Raw genomic sequence first — 18,574 nt, 5'->3', positions numbered from 1 at the left:
ATGTAACAAAAATAATTAGATTAACTTTTACAAATTCAAATATTTCAACGTGACAATGTGATATTTAACAACTAGCAATCTTTATAATTCCAACTTAAAACAATGCACCCCCCCCCCCGCAACCGATAGACATACATCCATTTTCAGAATTAGATCCGAAAAGACAAAAATGCTCACATGGTGTTGGTTTCCAGCCTTTTAACACCCCTAGACAGGGATTCAGACAGACTTCTGTCTTCTGATTCTCATACCAGAGAAAGATCTACTCCCAAACAGCAGAATCTCAGAGAAAGCAACTTGTTTCCTGACAGATTCCAGTTTCAGCCTCTAGACAGAGAAAGAGAGACGGAGAAAGTGACCTTTCTCTAAAGATCCCAATGGCAGACTGACTTGATATCTCTGTGTAAGCGTAACTCCACACAGTCACCTGGTTATACATCAGTCGACCTAATCGAACCCAACTCTGAAATAGTCCAGGAGATAATGTTAAAATAACCACCCTGCGTTAGTCCAGATTAAAACAAACTGTCTCGTAATTAAGATTAATTATATTGCTGCAGTAACAACAGAGTGCTGCCAGATGCAGACAAAAGTGCATAGAATGAGTGCATAGAACTGCTACAACAGATCCTGTACAAAAGAAACATGACGCATACATTTCTTAAAGGCACAGTAGCTTCATGCAATGCACCCCAAGGATTTGCCATCGGGACTGGAAGATCCTGCTGATGAGAATAGCTGGAAATTTCCGGCCTTTTGTGTTTTAATGATTCTTCATTGCCGCCTCTGGTGATGAGTCTGACAAGTTTTGAACGAACACAGAAACGTGCTAGTCTAACCACACTTACAGTTTGAAAACAAAACTTCTAAACTCAATTTAGAAGTTTGATATGTACCTTTTAGAACAGTTGTCCTTTAAATCTGCAATATCGTAATTATATATTCATCATCTGTGTATTATGGTTTACAGTGCATGAGGTATAATTTCATATCTCTAAGTATAAAGGTACAGATCTGTTTAATTGTGATAGAATGACTGTAAAAATTAGGCTAATGAGCAGCACCTCTCATGGTCTTGGGAGACCTTGGAAGCCAAAAGAATATTTGTCTAGTCATTACTGTGCTAGCAACACACAGTAGTGACTGGGTTTATGACCTATCTGCAGGCATTTGCCATTTCAGTTCAGGTCCTTTACGTGCTCCCGGCAGATGGTCTCCAAGATTGTTCATCAGATTAACAGGTCATGCATCATTTTGCTGTTTGGGAGATCTTGCTGTGTGCATTTGTTCATATAAGTCATAAACTTCAAAGAAATCTGTAGAACATAAACCATCTTGAGACACAAGATAAATCCAAGTTGTTCGCACTCAATTACGGGCAGTGCTGTGATGTCCAGCTGGGGTAATGTACCACACGGTAAGTTTCTAACACGGTCATAGGACAAGATGCTTTCAAGCGCGTTACCATTGATTTCTGTTACGTTGACAGTAACAGTGTCACAATGGCCTGGCTCTTGGAGTCTTTGGTCAGAGGTTCCGATTAAAAGGAATTGGTGTGCATCTTAAAAGATGTGTTATGTATTAAGCATTTATTGTTTCCCATTGTTTCAATTTAGGCAAAGGCCGTGGCCTCTGAATCCAATGCAACGTTCTTCAATATCAGTGCTGCGAGCCTAACCTCCAAATACGTGAGTAACCATGACAGTCTGTGAATTTTAGGAACACTTTGTTAGCTTTTGCTTATTGGTTCTGTTTTTGACTCTTTGCAAACTGAAAGCGGGGAGGAAGGATGAAATGTCTCACCTGGGGATTGTATGTGACATGGAAACTGAAACACAGTGGGTTTGGCAGGAAAATACCACACCCTGTCTTAAAACAAAATAGCTGTTCACTTATGCCAGATTTTTGATATCTCGTGGAGGCTGAAACAGAGAAATCAGACTAAGAAATAGATTTTGTTGTAACTTTTGAAGCGGCACAGTGGTTAGCATTGTTGCCTCTCAGCACCAGGGATCTGGGTTCGATTCTCGGCTTGGGTCATTGTGCAAACTCCACAGACGTTCTCTCCATGTCTGCATGGGGTTCCTCCGGGTGCTCCGATTTCCTCCCCACTCCAAAAATGTACGGGTTAGCCATGCTAAATTTCCCTTTAGTGTCAAGAGTTTAGAGTCATGGGAATGAGGCCCAAGTGGGATTATGTTTAGTGCAGACTCAGTGGGCCAAATCGCTTCTTCCTGTGTTGTAAGGATTCTGAATTTAATTAAATGTTTAGGTATTCAGCCTTCTAATTGCAGTTTATGTTAAGAATGGCTTTTGATGCTAATGACGTTTTGGGAATTTACAATTATTTTAATAGGAGTGCTGAATTGTTTGATCACTTTCTAAGGAACTGTGTTTCTGTTTTAGGTTGGAGAGGGAGAAAAGTTGGTTCGAGCTCTCTTTTCAGCAGCCAGAGAGCTTCAGCCATCCATCATTTTCATTGGTGAGTGCAATACCAACATTTGGTGAGGCATTGTTTCTGGAAACACTATGCTACTGCAGTGCTGGCATTTTGCAAGTTCTGCCTATTGGGCCTGCGATCTTGTCTTATTTACCCATGTGTTGATCCTCCTTGCAGATGAAATAGACAGCCTCCTGTGTGAAAGGAGAGAAGGAGAGCATGATGCAAGCAGACGCTTAAAGACAGAGTTTTTAATAGAATTTGATGGGGTGAGTACAGATGGCCACACTCTATCATGTGTTGACTCTTTAGGGGTAGGCTGGTAAGGATTATAATATTGATTTCATCCCAAGAACTAGATTTGAATCTGACCAAAGTTGGACAATAGGAACATAGTCAGCGAGTGGTTGACTTTGCCAAATATTGAGGAGCACAAGAAGGCATAATATTCTGCGCATTGCAGTCACAATGGATGTTACTGGTGTACGTTTTTAGTGTACTTTTAGGTTCAGCATCACTGAACTCTCCTGTCACATAGTTTGCCCAATATCCAGTGAAATGATTGAGGCTGTGATTATGAAGACCCGTCGTTGTGTGTACAACTTACTACAAGCTTGCAAATGCATATCTGATTTAAACACTAGTGAGATATGGTCAATTTTTAATCAAACTGCTGGCTTTCATGCACAGTACAGAATATTTCAGTAAAATTTTGTCTATTTCACAGTACTGCGAATCACCTAAGCAATAACAAAGGATGCCACTGTGACCCTTTCAATGCGTCAAATTCATTTTTGCAGACCAGCAACCTTGTTATTACAAGTAGTAGTTCTTCTCATTGCAGTTATGGTGTGTTTTCTGCCTCCTTGACTCCTCAACTTTATCTTACTGTAGCCTACTTTTATTCCTGTTGGGACGAAGTATCTTGGCTTCTAACCTTTTCCTTACTTTGGGGTTGGGGCTGCCAATCAAAACTGCTACTTTGAATCAGAGACATTTCTCCTCTGTGCGGTGGCATCTCTGTGTCCTATTCAACCAAGACATACTGTTGACCTCAGCGAAAGGAAGCCATTCTAACACTGCATTCAGTTTCCTCTCTGGAATGCGTGAACAAACTCTGTTATTTCAAACAGAAATTAGATATGAGAAGCACAGTTTTGTTGACCACTGCAACCAGTGTTGGATCAAATCCATATTTCCAAACCCCTTGTTGGTGTAACATTAACTCAGGCCTAATTTTGATTTGAGGTGACTGTGTGCAGATCAGCCTTCCATTTTGCACATTTTATTTCCAGTGAAGTCCAAATGTGTGGATGATCTAACTAATATAGAGGAAGGGATTGGTCCCCTAAAACATCTGAATCAAATTAAGAAAAATAATATTAAACCTGTAAAATTAAAGGAAATCAAAGCAAAATAAACCACTGCAAGTAATCTAGTGAGCTAGCTATCTAATGTTGTTTGGATGAATCAAAGCTATCTGCTTGCACCATTTTCCATAGAGAAACTATTCCACAGATTGGCTAGTCTCAGATTACTTTTGAATTCAAGTGCAAGCCACGTCCCCTTATTCCCCACAATGTTCAACCAGAGGCTCTTGAAACTCCTTGACGTGGTTATTCTCACAGAGATGGTCCTCCAGGTTCATTCCTCTGATGGAACTTACGAGCAGCATAGTGTCGTGGTAAAGCTACTGAACTAGTGATCCAGAAAATGAGAATTCCAATCCCACCAGTTTGTGAATTTGAATTTTGCTTTAATAATCTGGTGATTTTAAAAAGCTAGTATCAGTAAAAATGATCATGGAGGCTGTTAGATTGTCATAATCTCTAACTGGCACACTAATGTCCTTTAAGGAAGGAAATCTGCCATTCTTGCCTGGTCAGGGTCTGTAGATGATTTGTGCCTTGTGCCAACCTAGTTGACCCTTCACTGCTTTCCAAAGTGACCTAACAAATCCCACAGCTGTATCCAACAGCTACCAATGGTGTATCGCCATCTCCTCAAGACAGCTTTTTAGTTGCTTTTGTTGCTCAACATTAATGTCCCTTTTCATAAGAAAAATGATGGTTGGAATGTTACCAAAGTTCACAACAGCAAGATCTTCCCGTCCCGCTCAGTGAACAGGAATTTAGCTGGGCGTCAAATTTTCCAATCTCGCTGCAGCAGGAGCGTGGCATGAACAGCCAGTAAGGTCACACCCTATGAATATGTTTGGCATATTGTACATTGACAAGATCTCCCTTACTTTTAGGTACAATCCAGTGGGGATGACAGAGTTTTAGTAATGGGAGCAACAAATAGGCCGCAGGAGCTGGATGAGGCTGTCCTTAGGTGAGTAGCCTGTGTCTCCGTAGCACTGAGGTGAGGAATGCCATGTTTGGCAGACTTTCCTGCTCTGTTGTAGATGCACAGTTGACCATTCTGGGTGGAATTTTGATGAAGCCAAGGAATCTGTTTTTGTAATGACATTTTCTTTGAAGTTGGCAGAATTTAAGCGTTAGGAATTTGCTGGCTCAATGAGTTACGCGTGAACTGGGGGAGAAAGTGCACTTTAATCAGATGCCAGCGAATGTTTGAGCAACTCTGACCTTTTTATTCTGGCAAACAAAACTTTTTGTTAAAAGGTTCTATTGTAGTAACTTGGCTAACAAGGCTGTGTTTTTGACATTCATTCAAAAACTGTCAAAGTTATGGGGCAGCAGGGTGAGGCAGTGGTTAGTACTGCTGGCTCACAGTGCCAGGGACCTGGATTTAGTTCCAGTCTTGGGTGACTGTCTGTCTGTGTGAAGTTTGCACTTTCTCCCCATATTTCAAAGGATTTCCTCACTCTTTCCAAAGATGTGTAGGTTGGTAATGTTAAATTACCTCTGTGTCCCAAAATGTGTAGGTTGTATAAGTTAGGAAGATTAGTGGCATAAACAAATAGGGAAATGAGTAAAGATACTCTGTTGAAGAGTCAGTGCAGACTTGGTGGGCTGAATAGTCTCCTTTTGCACTGTAGGGATTTTATGACGACTCTAAATGCACTTCATTTTCTACTTTTATGTGGTGAGACAACAGCACAGTGATTAGTACTGCCGCCTCTCGGCGCCAGAGACCTGGGTTTGATTCCTGGCTTTGGTCACTGTCTGTGGGGAGTCAGCATGTTCTCCCTGTGTCTGCATGGCTTTCCTCCAGGTGCTCTGGTTTCCTCCCACAGTCCAAAAGATGTGCTGGTTAGGTGCATTGGCCATGCTAAGTTCTCCCTCAGTGTATCTGAACAGGCACTGGATTGTGGCAACTAGCGAATTTTCACAGTAACTTCACTGCAGTGTTAATGTATGCCTACTTGTGACACTAATCAATAAACTTTACTAATACTAAAACAGAAGATAAGCAAGATATCTATACCTGTTTGTCCAAATCTGCATTGTGAACACTGCTTATATAACCTTGCTGTAAAGTAATTGTACACAGTATAGCAGATACCATGGCTAATGCCCCTGACCTGTATAATACTTGAAGGGAAATATTTGCTGGCCAATGAGAAATGGCCAACAGGTTTATTTGGCAGCACAAGCTTTCAGACTGTTGCTCCTTCACTCACCTGAAGAAGGAGTGACACTCAAAGCGTGTGCTACCTAGTAAATCTCTTGGACTTTAACCTGGTGTTGTGAGACTTCTTACTGTGCTTACCCCGGTCCAACGCCGGCATCCCCACATAATGGGAAATGAGCAGGAGAGTGGGACTCCTTGGTAGTTCTTTCAAAAATACAAGCACAATAGACCAAATTACCACTAGCTGTTATGTTTCTATGAATGCTCAAATTTATAAAGAAGATAACTTAGATGAGTTAGTCCATGCCTAATGTAATCCTGGTAAGCATGCCTTATATCAAGTCATTCTAAAAGCACTTGGTGATCTTCATAGAAGTGTAATTATTTATTCAAGCAATCTTCAGTTTCTGTTCCTTTCTCTTACAGACGTTTTACGAAGAGGGTGTTTGTCTCACTGCCAAATGAAAAGGTATGTGAACTACATTGGAACATTTTCAGTCTAGTTTTAAACAGTGTATTTATCTGTGTGCATTAGTGTTAATTTGTCAACTCTCCTCACATATGCTACAGAATTTGTAGGATCCTTAGACTAATGGGTTTATGTTCTCACTGTGACTAACCCTAATGTTGTAATGTTAGATATCAGGATGAGCTTTAAGTATTGCAGCACTCATGAGTAAACGCTTGCAAATGCTTATATTTGCACTCACCTTGTTAGCTCATTTTAGTCTCCTATTTTGTGCACTTTATTTCTAGCAAATATGAACTTACAAAGCTGCATTATGGGTGACAGTGGTTAGCACTGCTGCCTCACAGCGCCAGGGACCTGGATTCAATTCCTGTTTTGGGTCACTGTGTGGGATTTGCACATTCTCTCCATGTCTGCGTGGGTTTCTTTCAGGTGCTCTGGTTTCCTTCCACACGCAAAAGATGTGCAGGTTAGGTTAATTGGTCATGCTAAGTTGTCTCCAGCGTCCGGAGATTTGCAGGGTAAACGTGGGGTTACAGGAGTGGGGCTTGGGTGGGATTGTGGCTGGTACAGACTGGATGGGTTGAGTGGCCTCCTGCACTGTAGGGATTCTATGATTGGGTAGCTGTCAGGGCCGTGGATTTCGATCCTAGGGGTGATCTGGATGACTGAAGAGCAGGCTTCCCTGGAGCATTTGTTTTGATTATTTAGGCCCATTACGTGTTTGTAACATTATGGAAGCCATTAAGTGTTCATGGGTATAGGAATCTCTATTTTAATCCACTTTGCTCGGGTTCTCTACATAAATTCTCCAAACAAATACTCTATCAGAAGAAGCACAGAAGTGATACATAACACAACGTGTTTAAGTTTCTGAAGAATTTTGCAGTGTAACTTTCATTATCTTTCTCCTGTCATCCTCTTCCCCAGACACGGTTGTTGCTAATTACAAATCTTTTGGCCAAACATGGGAATCCACTGAGCCAAAGAGACCGTGAACACCTGGCCAAGTAAGTCATTCATAATCCCTTTAAACTGTTGAAGTGGGCAGCCTGGATAAACCATTTTTGGAGTATTTATATTTTGTTTCGTGCATTGATTTTTGGCGGGGGGTGACAGTCCCATAACTGAGTTTCTTGAGACTCAATATCAAGCTATCCTATATTCACCTTAAGTGGCTTTAATGTGGCCCTTTGTTCTAAATTTCTCCATTAGAAAAAGTAAAATGTCTATGCCTACTCATTAATCTCGATTTGGGGTGCCATCGGCTATCTAAACCTGAGTCGAGAGAAGCCAAAGTGTATGCAACCTTTTCTCATCTCGTTTGAGTATCTGGCCTAAACCAGTAATTAGAGTCATTCAAGTAAATCTGCTTTGTATCTTCTCCCAGGATAATGTACAGTGTCATGTACAAATTTAATATATATCTCTGTCAAAGGACATGGGGGGTGGGGGAGGGAGATGGAGATGACGTATCTGGTAATGCATGACACGTGCAGATGGCAAGGTGGCTGAACATTAAAAATGTCAATGTCCAAAACAATTGCAAGATGCCCTAATGAGATATAACGGCTGCAATCTTACCACTTATCATGCCGGCGGGATTTTCTCATCCTGCTGTGGTGAACAGCGGTTTGGCGGTCTGCCAAATCTCTGACCTTGTAGCAGTGGGAGCGTGGCATGAACCACAGGTAAGATCGTGCCCGTTGAATGTAAATGTAGCTAATGTGCTTTAAGCTTCTGGCTACGCCCCTTCCTGTGCAACTCCTCCACTGATGTTTTCCAACATCGATCTATTCATTCTCCGAAGGGCTGTAGTGCACGTGAGCTAGCAGTTGATTGTACTTCTTTTCATCCCCCTTCCACAAACTTGGACTGAAATAATGACCCCTACCTTCGTGGCTCCCCAGTGTTGGAGTTGCTGACTATCCCAAAGATATGCTGGGGGAATCTCCCTTGGAAGTTTCCAGGTAAGGCTTTAAGTGCCAATGTCCAAAAGCACTAACTTTCCCTGGACAATTGGATTGCACTGGAAACCAATCCAAAAAAGGGATTTAAATCACTAATTTTGGTCTTGCCAGTTTTATACCAATAGTTACTCAAATAGTTTTACTCCTTCTCACTCTTTCAAACTCAGCATTATTGTCAATGTCCAGACTGGGAACCAACACGGTTCACTCCTCTCCAATTTACAGGCCTGACTCTCTCCCTCTCCCTGCACCTGCCTCGGACCTGACCAGCCAAATTCCATCCACTTATCTCTCCCTGGTCTGTCAGTTTCACTGCAGCCTTTAAACCTTCCTGCTTCATGGCAACCGGTGCATTGAAAAAAGGGGATGTGGCCTCCTTGTGCCCAGTGGTGTGGCAGTGCGATGTGGTTTTTGAGAACTCTTTTTTGCTGCAAGCTCCAAGCAGCTCCAGCCAGCTGAGGTTTCAACAAAGTTTTCCAGAGCAGATAAGTGCTCTTGTAATTCTACTTTGCCATGACTTCAGACTGCTGGGTTATGGCCCAATGTTTCACACTCAACACTATGGCAGCGTGAGTTAAAAAGTTTTTTAGCCTTTACTGCTCTCTGTTTAATCCAATGGGCCTTGAATATTTTCAACATGTGCTGAATCTCATTGTCCGTATGTTTGTACGTACATATTTTTCATCTTTCCTCTCCTCCTTACAGACAGACAGAAGGGTATTCAGGGAGTGACCTGACTGCATTGGCGAAGGACGCAGCATTGGGTCCAATTCGAGGTAGGTTGTGTAACAGAGGCATAAAAAAGATACAGCATGAAAAATAGCCATTCTACCCTTTGTGCCCACACTGGCCCTTTTCAAAGAGCTATTCACTTAATCCCATGCCTGTGTTTTTTCCCAAACCCAGCAAGTAGTTTCCTTTTAAGTATCTATCCTCCATTGTCTTTGGAAATTTATTGACAGTGTCTGGAACAAGCTGTCAGAGGTAGTAGTAGAGGCAGGTATAATTTTGTGTTTTTTAAAAAGCATTTAGACAGTTACATGGGTAAGATGGGTATAGAGGGATACGGGCCAAACATGGGCAATTGAAATTATCTTAAGGATTTAAAGAAAAAAGTGCGGCATGGACAAGTTAGGTCGAAGAGGCTTACAGCATGGAAAAGGCTGTATGACTCTGTGCCACACGATGTAAGATTCCAGGGGTTTGGGGATGATACATGAGCTTAACTAGAGGATTGGTTAACCAATAGGAAGCAGAGAGTGGGGAGAAATGAGTCATTTTCTCAACTGGTGTGCCACAGGGTTTGGTCCTTGGATTCCACCTATTTGCAATCCATGTTAAAGATTTAGATGCAGGGATAGAATCTACTGTTACCAAATTTGCAGATAATACTAAAACAGGTGGGAAAGCAAGTTGCAATGACGAAATAAGGAAATTTACAAATGGATGTTTAGGTGAGTGGGCCCACTTAATGTGCATAAGTGTGAGGTTATCAATTTTGGTTGAAGGAATAAAAAGGCAACTTTTTATCTAAATGAAGAAAGTGCTTTGGTGCAGAGGAACCTTGTGCATGAATTGCAGGAAGTTAGTATGCAAGTGGTAAGGTAATAAGAATGGCAAACAAAAGTTTGGAGTTCATTGCTAATGGAATAGAGTATAAAATTAAGTGTTGCAACTGTATAGGGCGTTAGTGAAACTGCATCTAGAGTATTGAATGCGGTTTTGGTCCCATTACTTGAGTAAGGCTGTAAATACATTATGGATGGTTCAGAGAAAGTTCACTAGATTGATTCCTGGCATGATGGACTTGTCTTATGAAGAAAGATTGAGCAGTTTAGGCTTGTACTCGCTGGAGTTTAGAAGAGATTTAATTGAGGTATATATGATGCTGAGGGGATTGAGTGGATGTTTCTCCTTTTTTGGACATTCTAGAACGCGAGGCCATGGTTTTAGTCTGAAGTGGCAGATTTAAAACAGAAATGAGGAAGAATGACTTTACTCAAAAGGTTGTGAATCTGTGCAATTCTCTACCTCAGAATGCAGTGGATGTCAGAACACAAAACAAATTTAATGATATAGACAGGTTTTTAATACTAGCAGAATGAAGGGTTATGGGGAGGGGCAAGAAGGTGAAAGTGAGGGCAAGATCAGATCAGCCAATGTCATATGAAATGTGGAGCAAGTTCAAGCGGCCGAATTGCCCGCTCCTCCTCCTTCACAGTCCTTTATTCTAGCATTCTGGCAGCTGAAGATTTGCTAAATAAGGCTCTAACTGAAAAGAGACTAGTGACATTAATGAGTGGCAAGGATAGATTTTACCTTGTTCTATTATGTAACTATCCCCCACTCATTATATTTTGCTGGCAAATGCACAGTGCTGTACGTGGGAGACTGTTGTAGCTCTAATACAGAATCCAGACTGCAGTTGTGCTGCCATCCAGTTAGTGACTTGAAATTTGAAGACTGCACCCTGGCCAAGTTCAGAGGGCTCAGACCTCTATTCAGCCACTGCAGAAGCTATTGCGTGGGTTGGTGATTGCTGCGTATGCTGAAAAAAAAAGTTATCACTTTGACTTTGAAAACTTCAATCATGCCCCACTTGCAGCTCATTGGTTGATGCAGTGTGTCAATAAACATTTTTTAAATCAATTTCCTGAATTCTGGGATTTATTGACAAAGCCAGCATTTATTGGCCATCCTTAGTGACAAGCTGAGGCTAATGGTTTCATACAACAGATATTTACTAGACCATTTCAGAGGTTAGTTTGTCAACCATGTTTCTACAAGACTGGAGTCTCACCAGGCTCAAACTGAGTAAAAAAATGCAGGTTTCCAGCCCCACAAGGTTAAGAATCAGCTGGGTTTTTATGACAATTTGACAGCTTTAAAATTTTTAAGTTTATTTATTAGTGTCACAAGTAGGCTTACTTCAACACTGCAATAATTTGCTGTGAAAATCCCCTAGGCGCCACCCTTCAGCACCTGTTTGGGTATACTGAGGGAGAATTTAACATGGCCAACGTACCTAACCAGCATGTCTTGCCAACCGGGAGGAAATTGGAACACCAGGAAGAATGTGAGGACTCTGCACAGACAATGCTCCAAGCCAGGAATTGAACCTGGGTCCCTGAGGCAGCAGTGTTAACCACTGCCACCATGCCACCCGTCAGTCACAGTCACTTTGTTTAGTCTTAGCGCTGAGCTGGTTATGTATGTTATTTTTGAACTGTCAAAATGACATGTTTTCCTTTTCCTTCAGAACTGAAGCCAGAGGAAGTGAGGAATATGGCTGCTAGTGAGGTAAGGCTCACTTTGACTCCAATGTTTAAACCACTCCCCGCGTATAAAATTGCTGATGTTAACTTGCCTTTCTACACAGTAGATTGCTTCATTGCAGCAGCGTTTCAAAGACAGGGATTTTCATCATGTTGTTCCTTTACTAGTAAACAGCTCTTGGTTATTGATGCTCATAGTATGTTTACAAGGAGATCGAAAGATGAGATTCAGATGGCGTCGCATTAGTGAGGACCAAGGGAATGTTGATCATTACATGCTGCTTAACTAGACCTGACTTTGTACCTTGTATTCTTCTGCCTGTCCAGGTGAGAAAGATTAGGTTATCTGATTTTGAAGATTCACGGAGGAAGATCAAACGTAGTGTGGGCCCTCAGACTCTGGAGGGATACAAACGTTGGAATGAGGAATATGGAGACACTGCTGTTAATTCATGAGGTGTCAAACCAGCATGGGCTCTGATCACTGCTGTAAGGGACTATTCTTGATCAGAGTGCAACATCAGTTGTCAGCACCAACTGGCACGCTCCTCCTCTGGCCTTCAACAGAGCACCCAGAGTTGTTTCATCACCGATTCTTATGCAGAATCTGGAGCACTAGAACTGACGGGACAAGTTTACAAAACGGAACCCTTTCTATGACGTGCTATATCCTTTTTAAAATTGAGTTTCAGGAATCTTTGTGCCTCTGGATCTGGGACCATGTAGCTGGCTGTCAGTGAAAGTGGAGTTTAGGGTCTAGCAAGGTGAAAAATATTTGATTTGTATATTTTGTCTCTGATGTAAACAAGTCGGTCCCTGTTCAGAGTATACACAGTAGAAGCACAACCGTAGGAAGACTTGTGCCTTAAGTTTGCCGTACATTTGCTTGCCCTAGTGTGTTTGGTCCCTTTGCTCCTATGCCTAATTCACTCCGAAAGGTGTAACGGCATTATTAATTCCTAACTGATGTCTTGTTCAGCAGTGCCAAATAAGTTGCTGGTTGCACACTTGGAAATGGGTTCTTTGAAAGAAGACCATTTGCAATGCTTGCCAGGTGCTGAAAGTGTTTCTTCCCCTAATATCAAGTAGCTGGTCTCTTGATTTCAGAACAAGATAAATCATTCTGCTTCAGTTGTTCGGTATTTCAGTGCAGCTGTTCTCTGGTAGACTTGGTACAAAAAACCAAACAGGTGCTGGAGGAATAGCAAGATATGATTACGTTCAAACTTCTAGTTTCCCTACCATTACATGATAAACAGCTCATTAAAAAATTCAATGTTATCAAAACTAATACTTCAGTTAGTATTCTAAGTAAATAATTTCTTCTTGTAACTGAACCCACTGAAAACACTTTCATCGGGGTGGGGTGGATTAAATGTTCCTAACAAGGATTTCACAATACTGAGGCAAAGACTCAACCCTTCAATATGTCTATCTTTAATATAAATGTGATGCTTGGTATAATTTTCCTCCTTGTAACACATTGCAAGCAGTTCAATAGGGGATTTGCCACACATTTTATTTTTAAGAAGCACATTTGGTGTTGGTTTCCTACCCATTACGCTTCCATGTCTCTGTCAACCCTCTGCTGCAACTCAGGAAAAATGGATACATGGAGGAAGGACTCCAGAAACAGTCTGCGTCCATTTCCTTTAATGAACCTTTATATGAAACTACCAGTGTCATTTTTTTAAAACAGTCCCTTTTATTGATCTCCTGTACGAAGACTTGTGAGTAATTCCATTCTTTAGCCTTGAAAATCACTTGACTTAGTGTGATGCCCCTGATCAAACAGGCCACACGTTCAGCCTTGTGTGAATCATGTCACAGGTGGTTCACTCATGATTCCAAAATTGGTTGGCACACTTCTTAATAGTATCAAATAATTCCCTGTGTAACAACAGTGACTATACTCAATTGACTGCAAAGTGCTTTGCGGCGCACTGATAGAATGAAAGGCACGTTATAAGTGCGAGACTTTCTTTCCCAGAAAGGCATTACTCTGAAATCTAAAATGTACAGACCAAACGGTTCCCTAACCCTAGACCAGTAATACTTACCTGACTTTGGCCATTTAAAGAATTGGTAACAGGTTACCCACTTCATTTCTGTGAACGTTCCTGGTGACCTTGTTAGTAAAGCATTAATGTGACATTATCAGAACCCTTGCCATTTGTCCTTTAACAAACATCTTGTGGTATCAGTCTTTCCAAGCAGAAGTACCTTCATTCTGATAACTTTACAATTGCACTTGAATGGGTGGGGATCCTGATCAGGGGGAAGTGTGAACTGGGCTGGGAAGTTTGGGGAGTTTCCTGGAGTAGGTTTGCCAGTTTTAAAGGACTTTTGTACCAACTCTACCTCACAAAATGGCTGTAATTTCCTAAACCGTGCAGCTACCACCCATTTGTACCTTTGATCATGCGGTGAGCAGTTGGTCCCTTTCCTGTGAAACTCCAGACCAAACAATTTCAAAGGCCTTTTTATTTTTTTGGTAATCTTTGAAAGCTCTTGTGCTTCAGAACGTCCGAATGCAGGACCCGCGGCCAAAGGTAGTGAGAGCGATTACAGAGCTGGAGTGGTAAGTGTCCTAGAATTCAGAGAGCACTGAAATATTAAACAACCTAAAGGTACCTTTTGTTACCTTGTACCTTTTGCTATTGGGTTTAATCTGTGCTTTGAAAGTTGTAACTTTTTTCTATTTCCAACTTTCCAGCAGTAAGCTTGCTGACTGCAAACCTATGCTGCCAACATTCTTGTGAACATGACCATTAACTAGCAGAGAGCAATGAATTGATATGTGTGGTCTCTTTCTAACTTTGATAACTTTTTGACATTTTAACAGATTTGTACATCATTGCATTGAACTTGACGTGAGTAGGAAGTTTAAATATGAGCATGGTGTTCAGGAGTAGGCAGCGATTCTGTTTGTTTTATTTTAGCACTGTCCTTCCAGTGCCCTGGTACTGCTGAAACCGGTTTAGGGAAAGGTAAAATGTTTCAACTAGTAAATATTGTATTTTTGGCACTTTTTATTTTTTGTATCCACGTGCATGAGCGATTTATTTTGATCCATTTGTTTTTTCGTGTCTAATATATTGGTAAATAAAACTTTTAATTCGATGTTTGGAAGTTGAAATTTGTGATTTTTTTTCTTGTTGCAGAACCCAAGAGGCCTGTCAGGCATCAGAACTAGCAAGGGTTGTGAGAATGTCTGCATCAGTTAGGTTAATAATACAAGTAACATTGCACCCTTGGTAAACAGCAGAGAAAATGGCCCAGTGTTAAATTTGACAAAACCTTGCATTTGTACGATCCCTTTAGTCTCTTAAACGTTTGAGCCTTTCGGTTGTAGTTCAGTAATCATAGAATCCCTATGGTGCAAAAGGAGGCCATTTGGCCCATCACTTCTGCACTGCCAATCCCAGCCAGGCCCTATACTTGTAACCCCACATCATTTCCTGACACCAAGGGGCAATCCCACCCAGGCCTTTACCTTATAACCCCAAGTATTTACTCCACTAATCCCCCTAATCTACACATCTTGGGACGCTAATTTAGCATGGCCAATCTACCTAACCTGCAGATCTTTGGACTGAGAGAGGAAACTGGAAGACCAAGAGGAACCCACATGGGGAGAATGTGCAAACTTCACACCGACAGTGACCCAAGGCTGGAATTGAACCCTGGTGCCCGGTGTTGAGGCAACAGTGCTAGCCACTGTGCCACCCTTAAGTAAAGGAGACAAATGTTCAATTTCTTCATGAATTACCTTTATTTCTTTGATCCAATTCCACACACCATTCTCCTTCAACCAACAGTGCCATCTGCAGCCCCTTTATATTTCCGTGACTTAGACATCAAATTAGGACTTAATTGGAAGGTTGGTAACCAATTCCTAACAAAAACTCACACTTTTGAAAATTTCACACCAAACTGCATAGATCTATTCTAGAACTGCGATCAAAAGTCTGGCCAAAGATAGATTTAATTCATGACTTAAAGGTCGAGAGAATTAAGGAGGGTATTCCTGAGCTTAGGGGCTTGGTATTTGAAAGTACAGCCATTAATGACAGAGCAATTTTGAAATCAGCAATGTGCAAAGGACCAGAATTGAAGGAACGTGGAGATTGCTGAGCATTGCAGGGCTGGAGGATATTGCTGAGCTGGGAGTGTCATGTCAATCACAGTAATGTTGCTGGATAGGAACCAAATGTAGTTTAGTGAGCACAGGGTGATGGGTGAACAGGATTTTACACAAGTTAAGGCACTAAGGGCAGAGTTTTGATTTATTCTTGTCATATGTATTAGTATACAGTGAAAAGTATTGTTTCTTGTGTGCTATACAGACAGAACATATCGTTCGTAGAGAAGGAAAGGAGTGCAGAGCGTAGCTAAGGTGTAGAGAAAGATCAACTTAATGCAAGGTAAGTCCATTCAAAAGTCTGACGGCAGCAGGAAAGGAGTCAGTTGGTACATAACGTCAAACTTTTATATCTGACGGAAAAAGGTGGAAGAGAGAATGTCCAGGGTGCATGGTGTTCTTAATTATGCTGGCTGCTTTGTTGAGGCAGCGGAAGGTGTAGACAGAGTCCGTGGATGGGAGGCTGGTGTGCCTTCACAACCCTTTGTGGTTTCTCGCAGTCTTGGACAGAGTCATACCAAGCTATGATACAACCAGAAAGGATGCTTTCTGTGATGCATCTGTAAAAGTTCTGGATTTGCTCAAATTTAGAGAGTGGGAGGTGAGAGGTTGGCCAGGAAACCACTGGAATGATCCCAGCCTAGAGATTAACAGAAGGTGTCAGTAACAGATTTTAATGGCAGGGACTGATGGCAGTATTACAGAGATGGCACTCTTGGTGATGGGGTGGATATGGGTAAATGTGATACTGAATTGCTTCCTGGCCTTCCAGCAACGTATGCTGCAAGCTTCAGATTTGACAAGCAAGCAGTTAAAGTGCTGTTCTATTTTAAAATAATCCGCACTGCCACACATTCCCCTGTAGATGTCGTCATTCCTCTCATTTTCAAAGTGAGGAAATGCACTGTGGATTTTAACCCGGTCTTTTAACACTTCTTTACCCTGCCCCTCTGCCTCCTCTCCCTCACTGATCCTGTGATGGGGTGTAGGCTGAGGATTCTCACAAGAAGCATGAAAGGGATAGTTGGAAGAAAGTTTTTCCTTGGGTTATTAGAACAGTCTAATCCTTTGCTACAATGGTGGAGGCAGATGCATCACTGAGAAGTGAATTGAATAAATAATCTGAAAAGGGAAGAATACAAAAGAGGGGAAAGGGTAGGAGGGAGTGAAATCATTTGAAGAGCTGGCATGGTATGAATAGGTGCCTCCTGTGCAGCAATTTCAGTGACTGGGAGAAGGTAGGGAAAAGGCTCTGTTGTGTGAACAGCAATATGTACCTAACCAGCTCCAAACTGATCCATCAGGTTTGCAAACATCCAAAGGAACAGTTTTCTGTATTTCTTTTAGAGCTGGTGCAATTTGAATCCATCCACAGTCTGCCGAAATTAATTGTCTCTTACTCATTCTAACCGCTTTCATGTTCTCTCTTGAGGTTGTATCTCTGAAGTAGGGATCCTATGACTCCAGTTTTTCTGGGGCTCCTTGATGCCATACTCAATTGCTGCCTGTGTCAAAAGCAGTTATTCTCATCCCCATCAGCTGTTTTGTCCCACGTTTGAACCAAAGCTATAATGAGGTCAGGAGCCAAATGGACTGAGCTGAGCATCCATGAGCAGGTTATTGCTAAGTGAATTCCATTTGAAAGCACTATTGGTGACCCCTTCTAGCAATTCAGTAATGATCAAGAGTAGACTCATGTTGCAGCAATTGGCCGGGTTGGATTTGTTCTGACAGGACACACCTAGGCAATTTTCCACATTGCTGGGTGGATGCCAGTGTTGTAACGGAAGTGGAGCAGCTTGATTAGGGGCGTGGCAAGTTCTTGAGCACATGTCCACAGTACTGTCAGGGACCCATAGGCACTTCAGTATCGAGTGCCTTCAGCCATTTGTGTGTGGCTACTAGTTTGGGCTCACCAGTCCCCCTTAACCTCCCCGATAGAGCTGCATGAAATCTGAACCTATGAGAAAACTCCTCCCAAAACCAAGGAACAGGAAGAGGCCCCTCATGCCTGCGTGACCATTTAGTTAGACCAAAGGGTGATCCCCAACTCCATTTATCTGTCTTTGTATTTCTTTTGATTCCCTTACCCAGCACAAATTCATCAATCTCAGTCTCAAAAGCCCCAATCAAACTCCTCCACCAGCATCTATGTTTTGTACCCATTTTTCTGAGGGGTATAAGTTCCCGGTTTCCACTTACCTTCATATGGAAAAGTTCTTTCCTGATGTCTCTCCTGAATGCCTGGCTCTTCTTGTGAATTGTATTTTAAAGACTTTTTTTGTTTTGTTTTTAATCCAATTCAATCAAATCAAGTCTAATTCAGAGTCTCAGCAAGTTGAGACATTCCTGATCCAAGCTGACAAGACAGGGCTCTCACCTCTGTCTTGGGCTTGATCTACATGATCCAAGCTGATTGGAGTAGGCATTGCTCCTCCTCCAATGCTTGATCTCATTTTCATCTTGGCCAAAAGGCCGAGATGAAGCTTTAAAAATTGCTTCAAGTGAAGCTAAAGTGTAACCTAATGAATTCAACCAAACACAGCATGTCGATACTAGATAGCCAAAACGCGTAGCATTTCTCTTTAAAACAGTTCTTGAATCCTAAAAACTGATTGCAATTATTTAATTTAAAAGAACAGTCCTTGTGAAATAGGTTGCTGCCCCTTTGGAGACTTTGCCCTGTGACAAGACATGTGTACGATTGATCACGTAACTTGCATTCCTCCCAGATTG

At 41.7% G+C, this 18,574-nt stretch overlaps 1 protein-coding gene across 2 annotated transcripts in view; it reads left to right on the top strand.

The window, feature by feature from the left end:
• The window catches only part of spast (spastin), a 56,458-nt gene extending 41,641 nt beyond the window's left edge, over positions 1-14,817 (top strand). For both annotated transcript variants that reach the window (XM_080191905.1, XM_080191904.1), the window contains 9 exons: positions 1,617-1,688; positions 2,407-2,482; positions 2,618-2,709; positions 4,695-4,774; positions 6,407-6,449; positions 7,380-7,459; positions 9,125-9,195; positions 11,679-11,719; positions 12,022-14,817. In XM_080191905.1, the coding sequence (XP_080048031.1) occupies positions 1,617-1,688; positions 2,407-2,482; positions 2,618-2,709; positions 4,695-4,774; positions 6,407-6,449; positions 7,380-7,459; positions 9,125-9,195; positions 11,679-11,719; positions 12,022-12,150 (684 nt within the window). In that variant the 3' untranslated portion in view covers positions 12,151-14,817. The remainder of the gene's footprint in view (positions 1-1,616; positions 1,689-2,406; positions 2,483-2,617; positions 2,710-4,694; positions 4,775-6,406; positions 6,450-7,379; positions 7,460-9,124; positions 9,196-11,678; positions 11,720-12,021) is intronic.
• The last annotated feature ends 3,757 nt before the right edge of the window (positions 14,818-18,574 follow it).

Source organism: Carcharhinus amblyrhynchos, chromosome 7 (genome assembly GCF_965287045.1).
Source record: "Carcharhinus amblyrhynchos chromosome 7, sCarAmb.v2.hapA, whole genome shotgun sequence".
Lineage (NCBI taxonomy): Eukaryota > Metazoa > Chordata > Chondrichthyes > Carcharhiniformes > Carcharhinidae > Carcharhinus > Carcharhinus amblyrhynchos.
The sequence above is the reverse complement of the archived record's forward strand: the minus strand, read 5'-3'. Positions and strand labels throughout refer to the sequence as shown.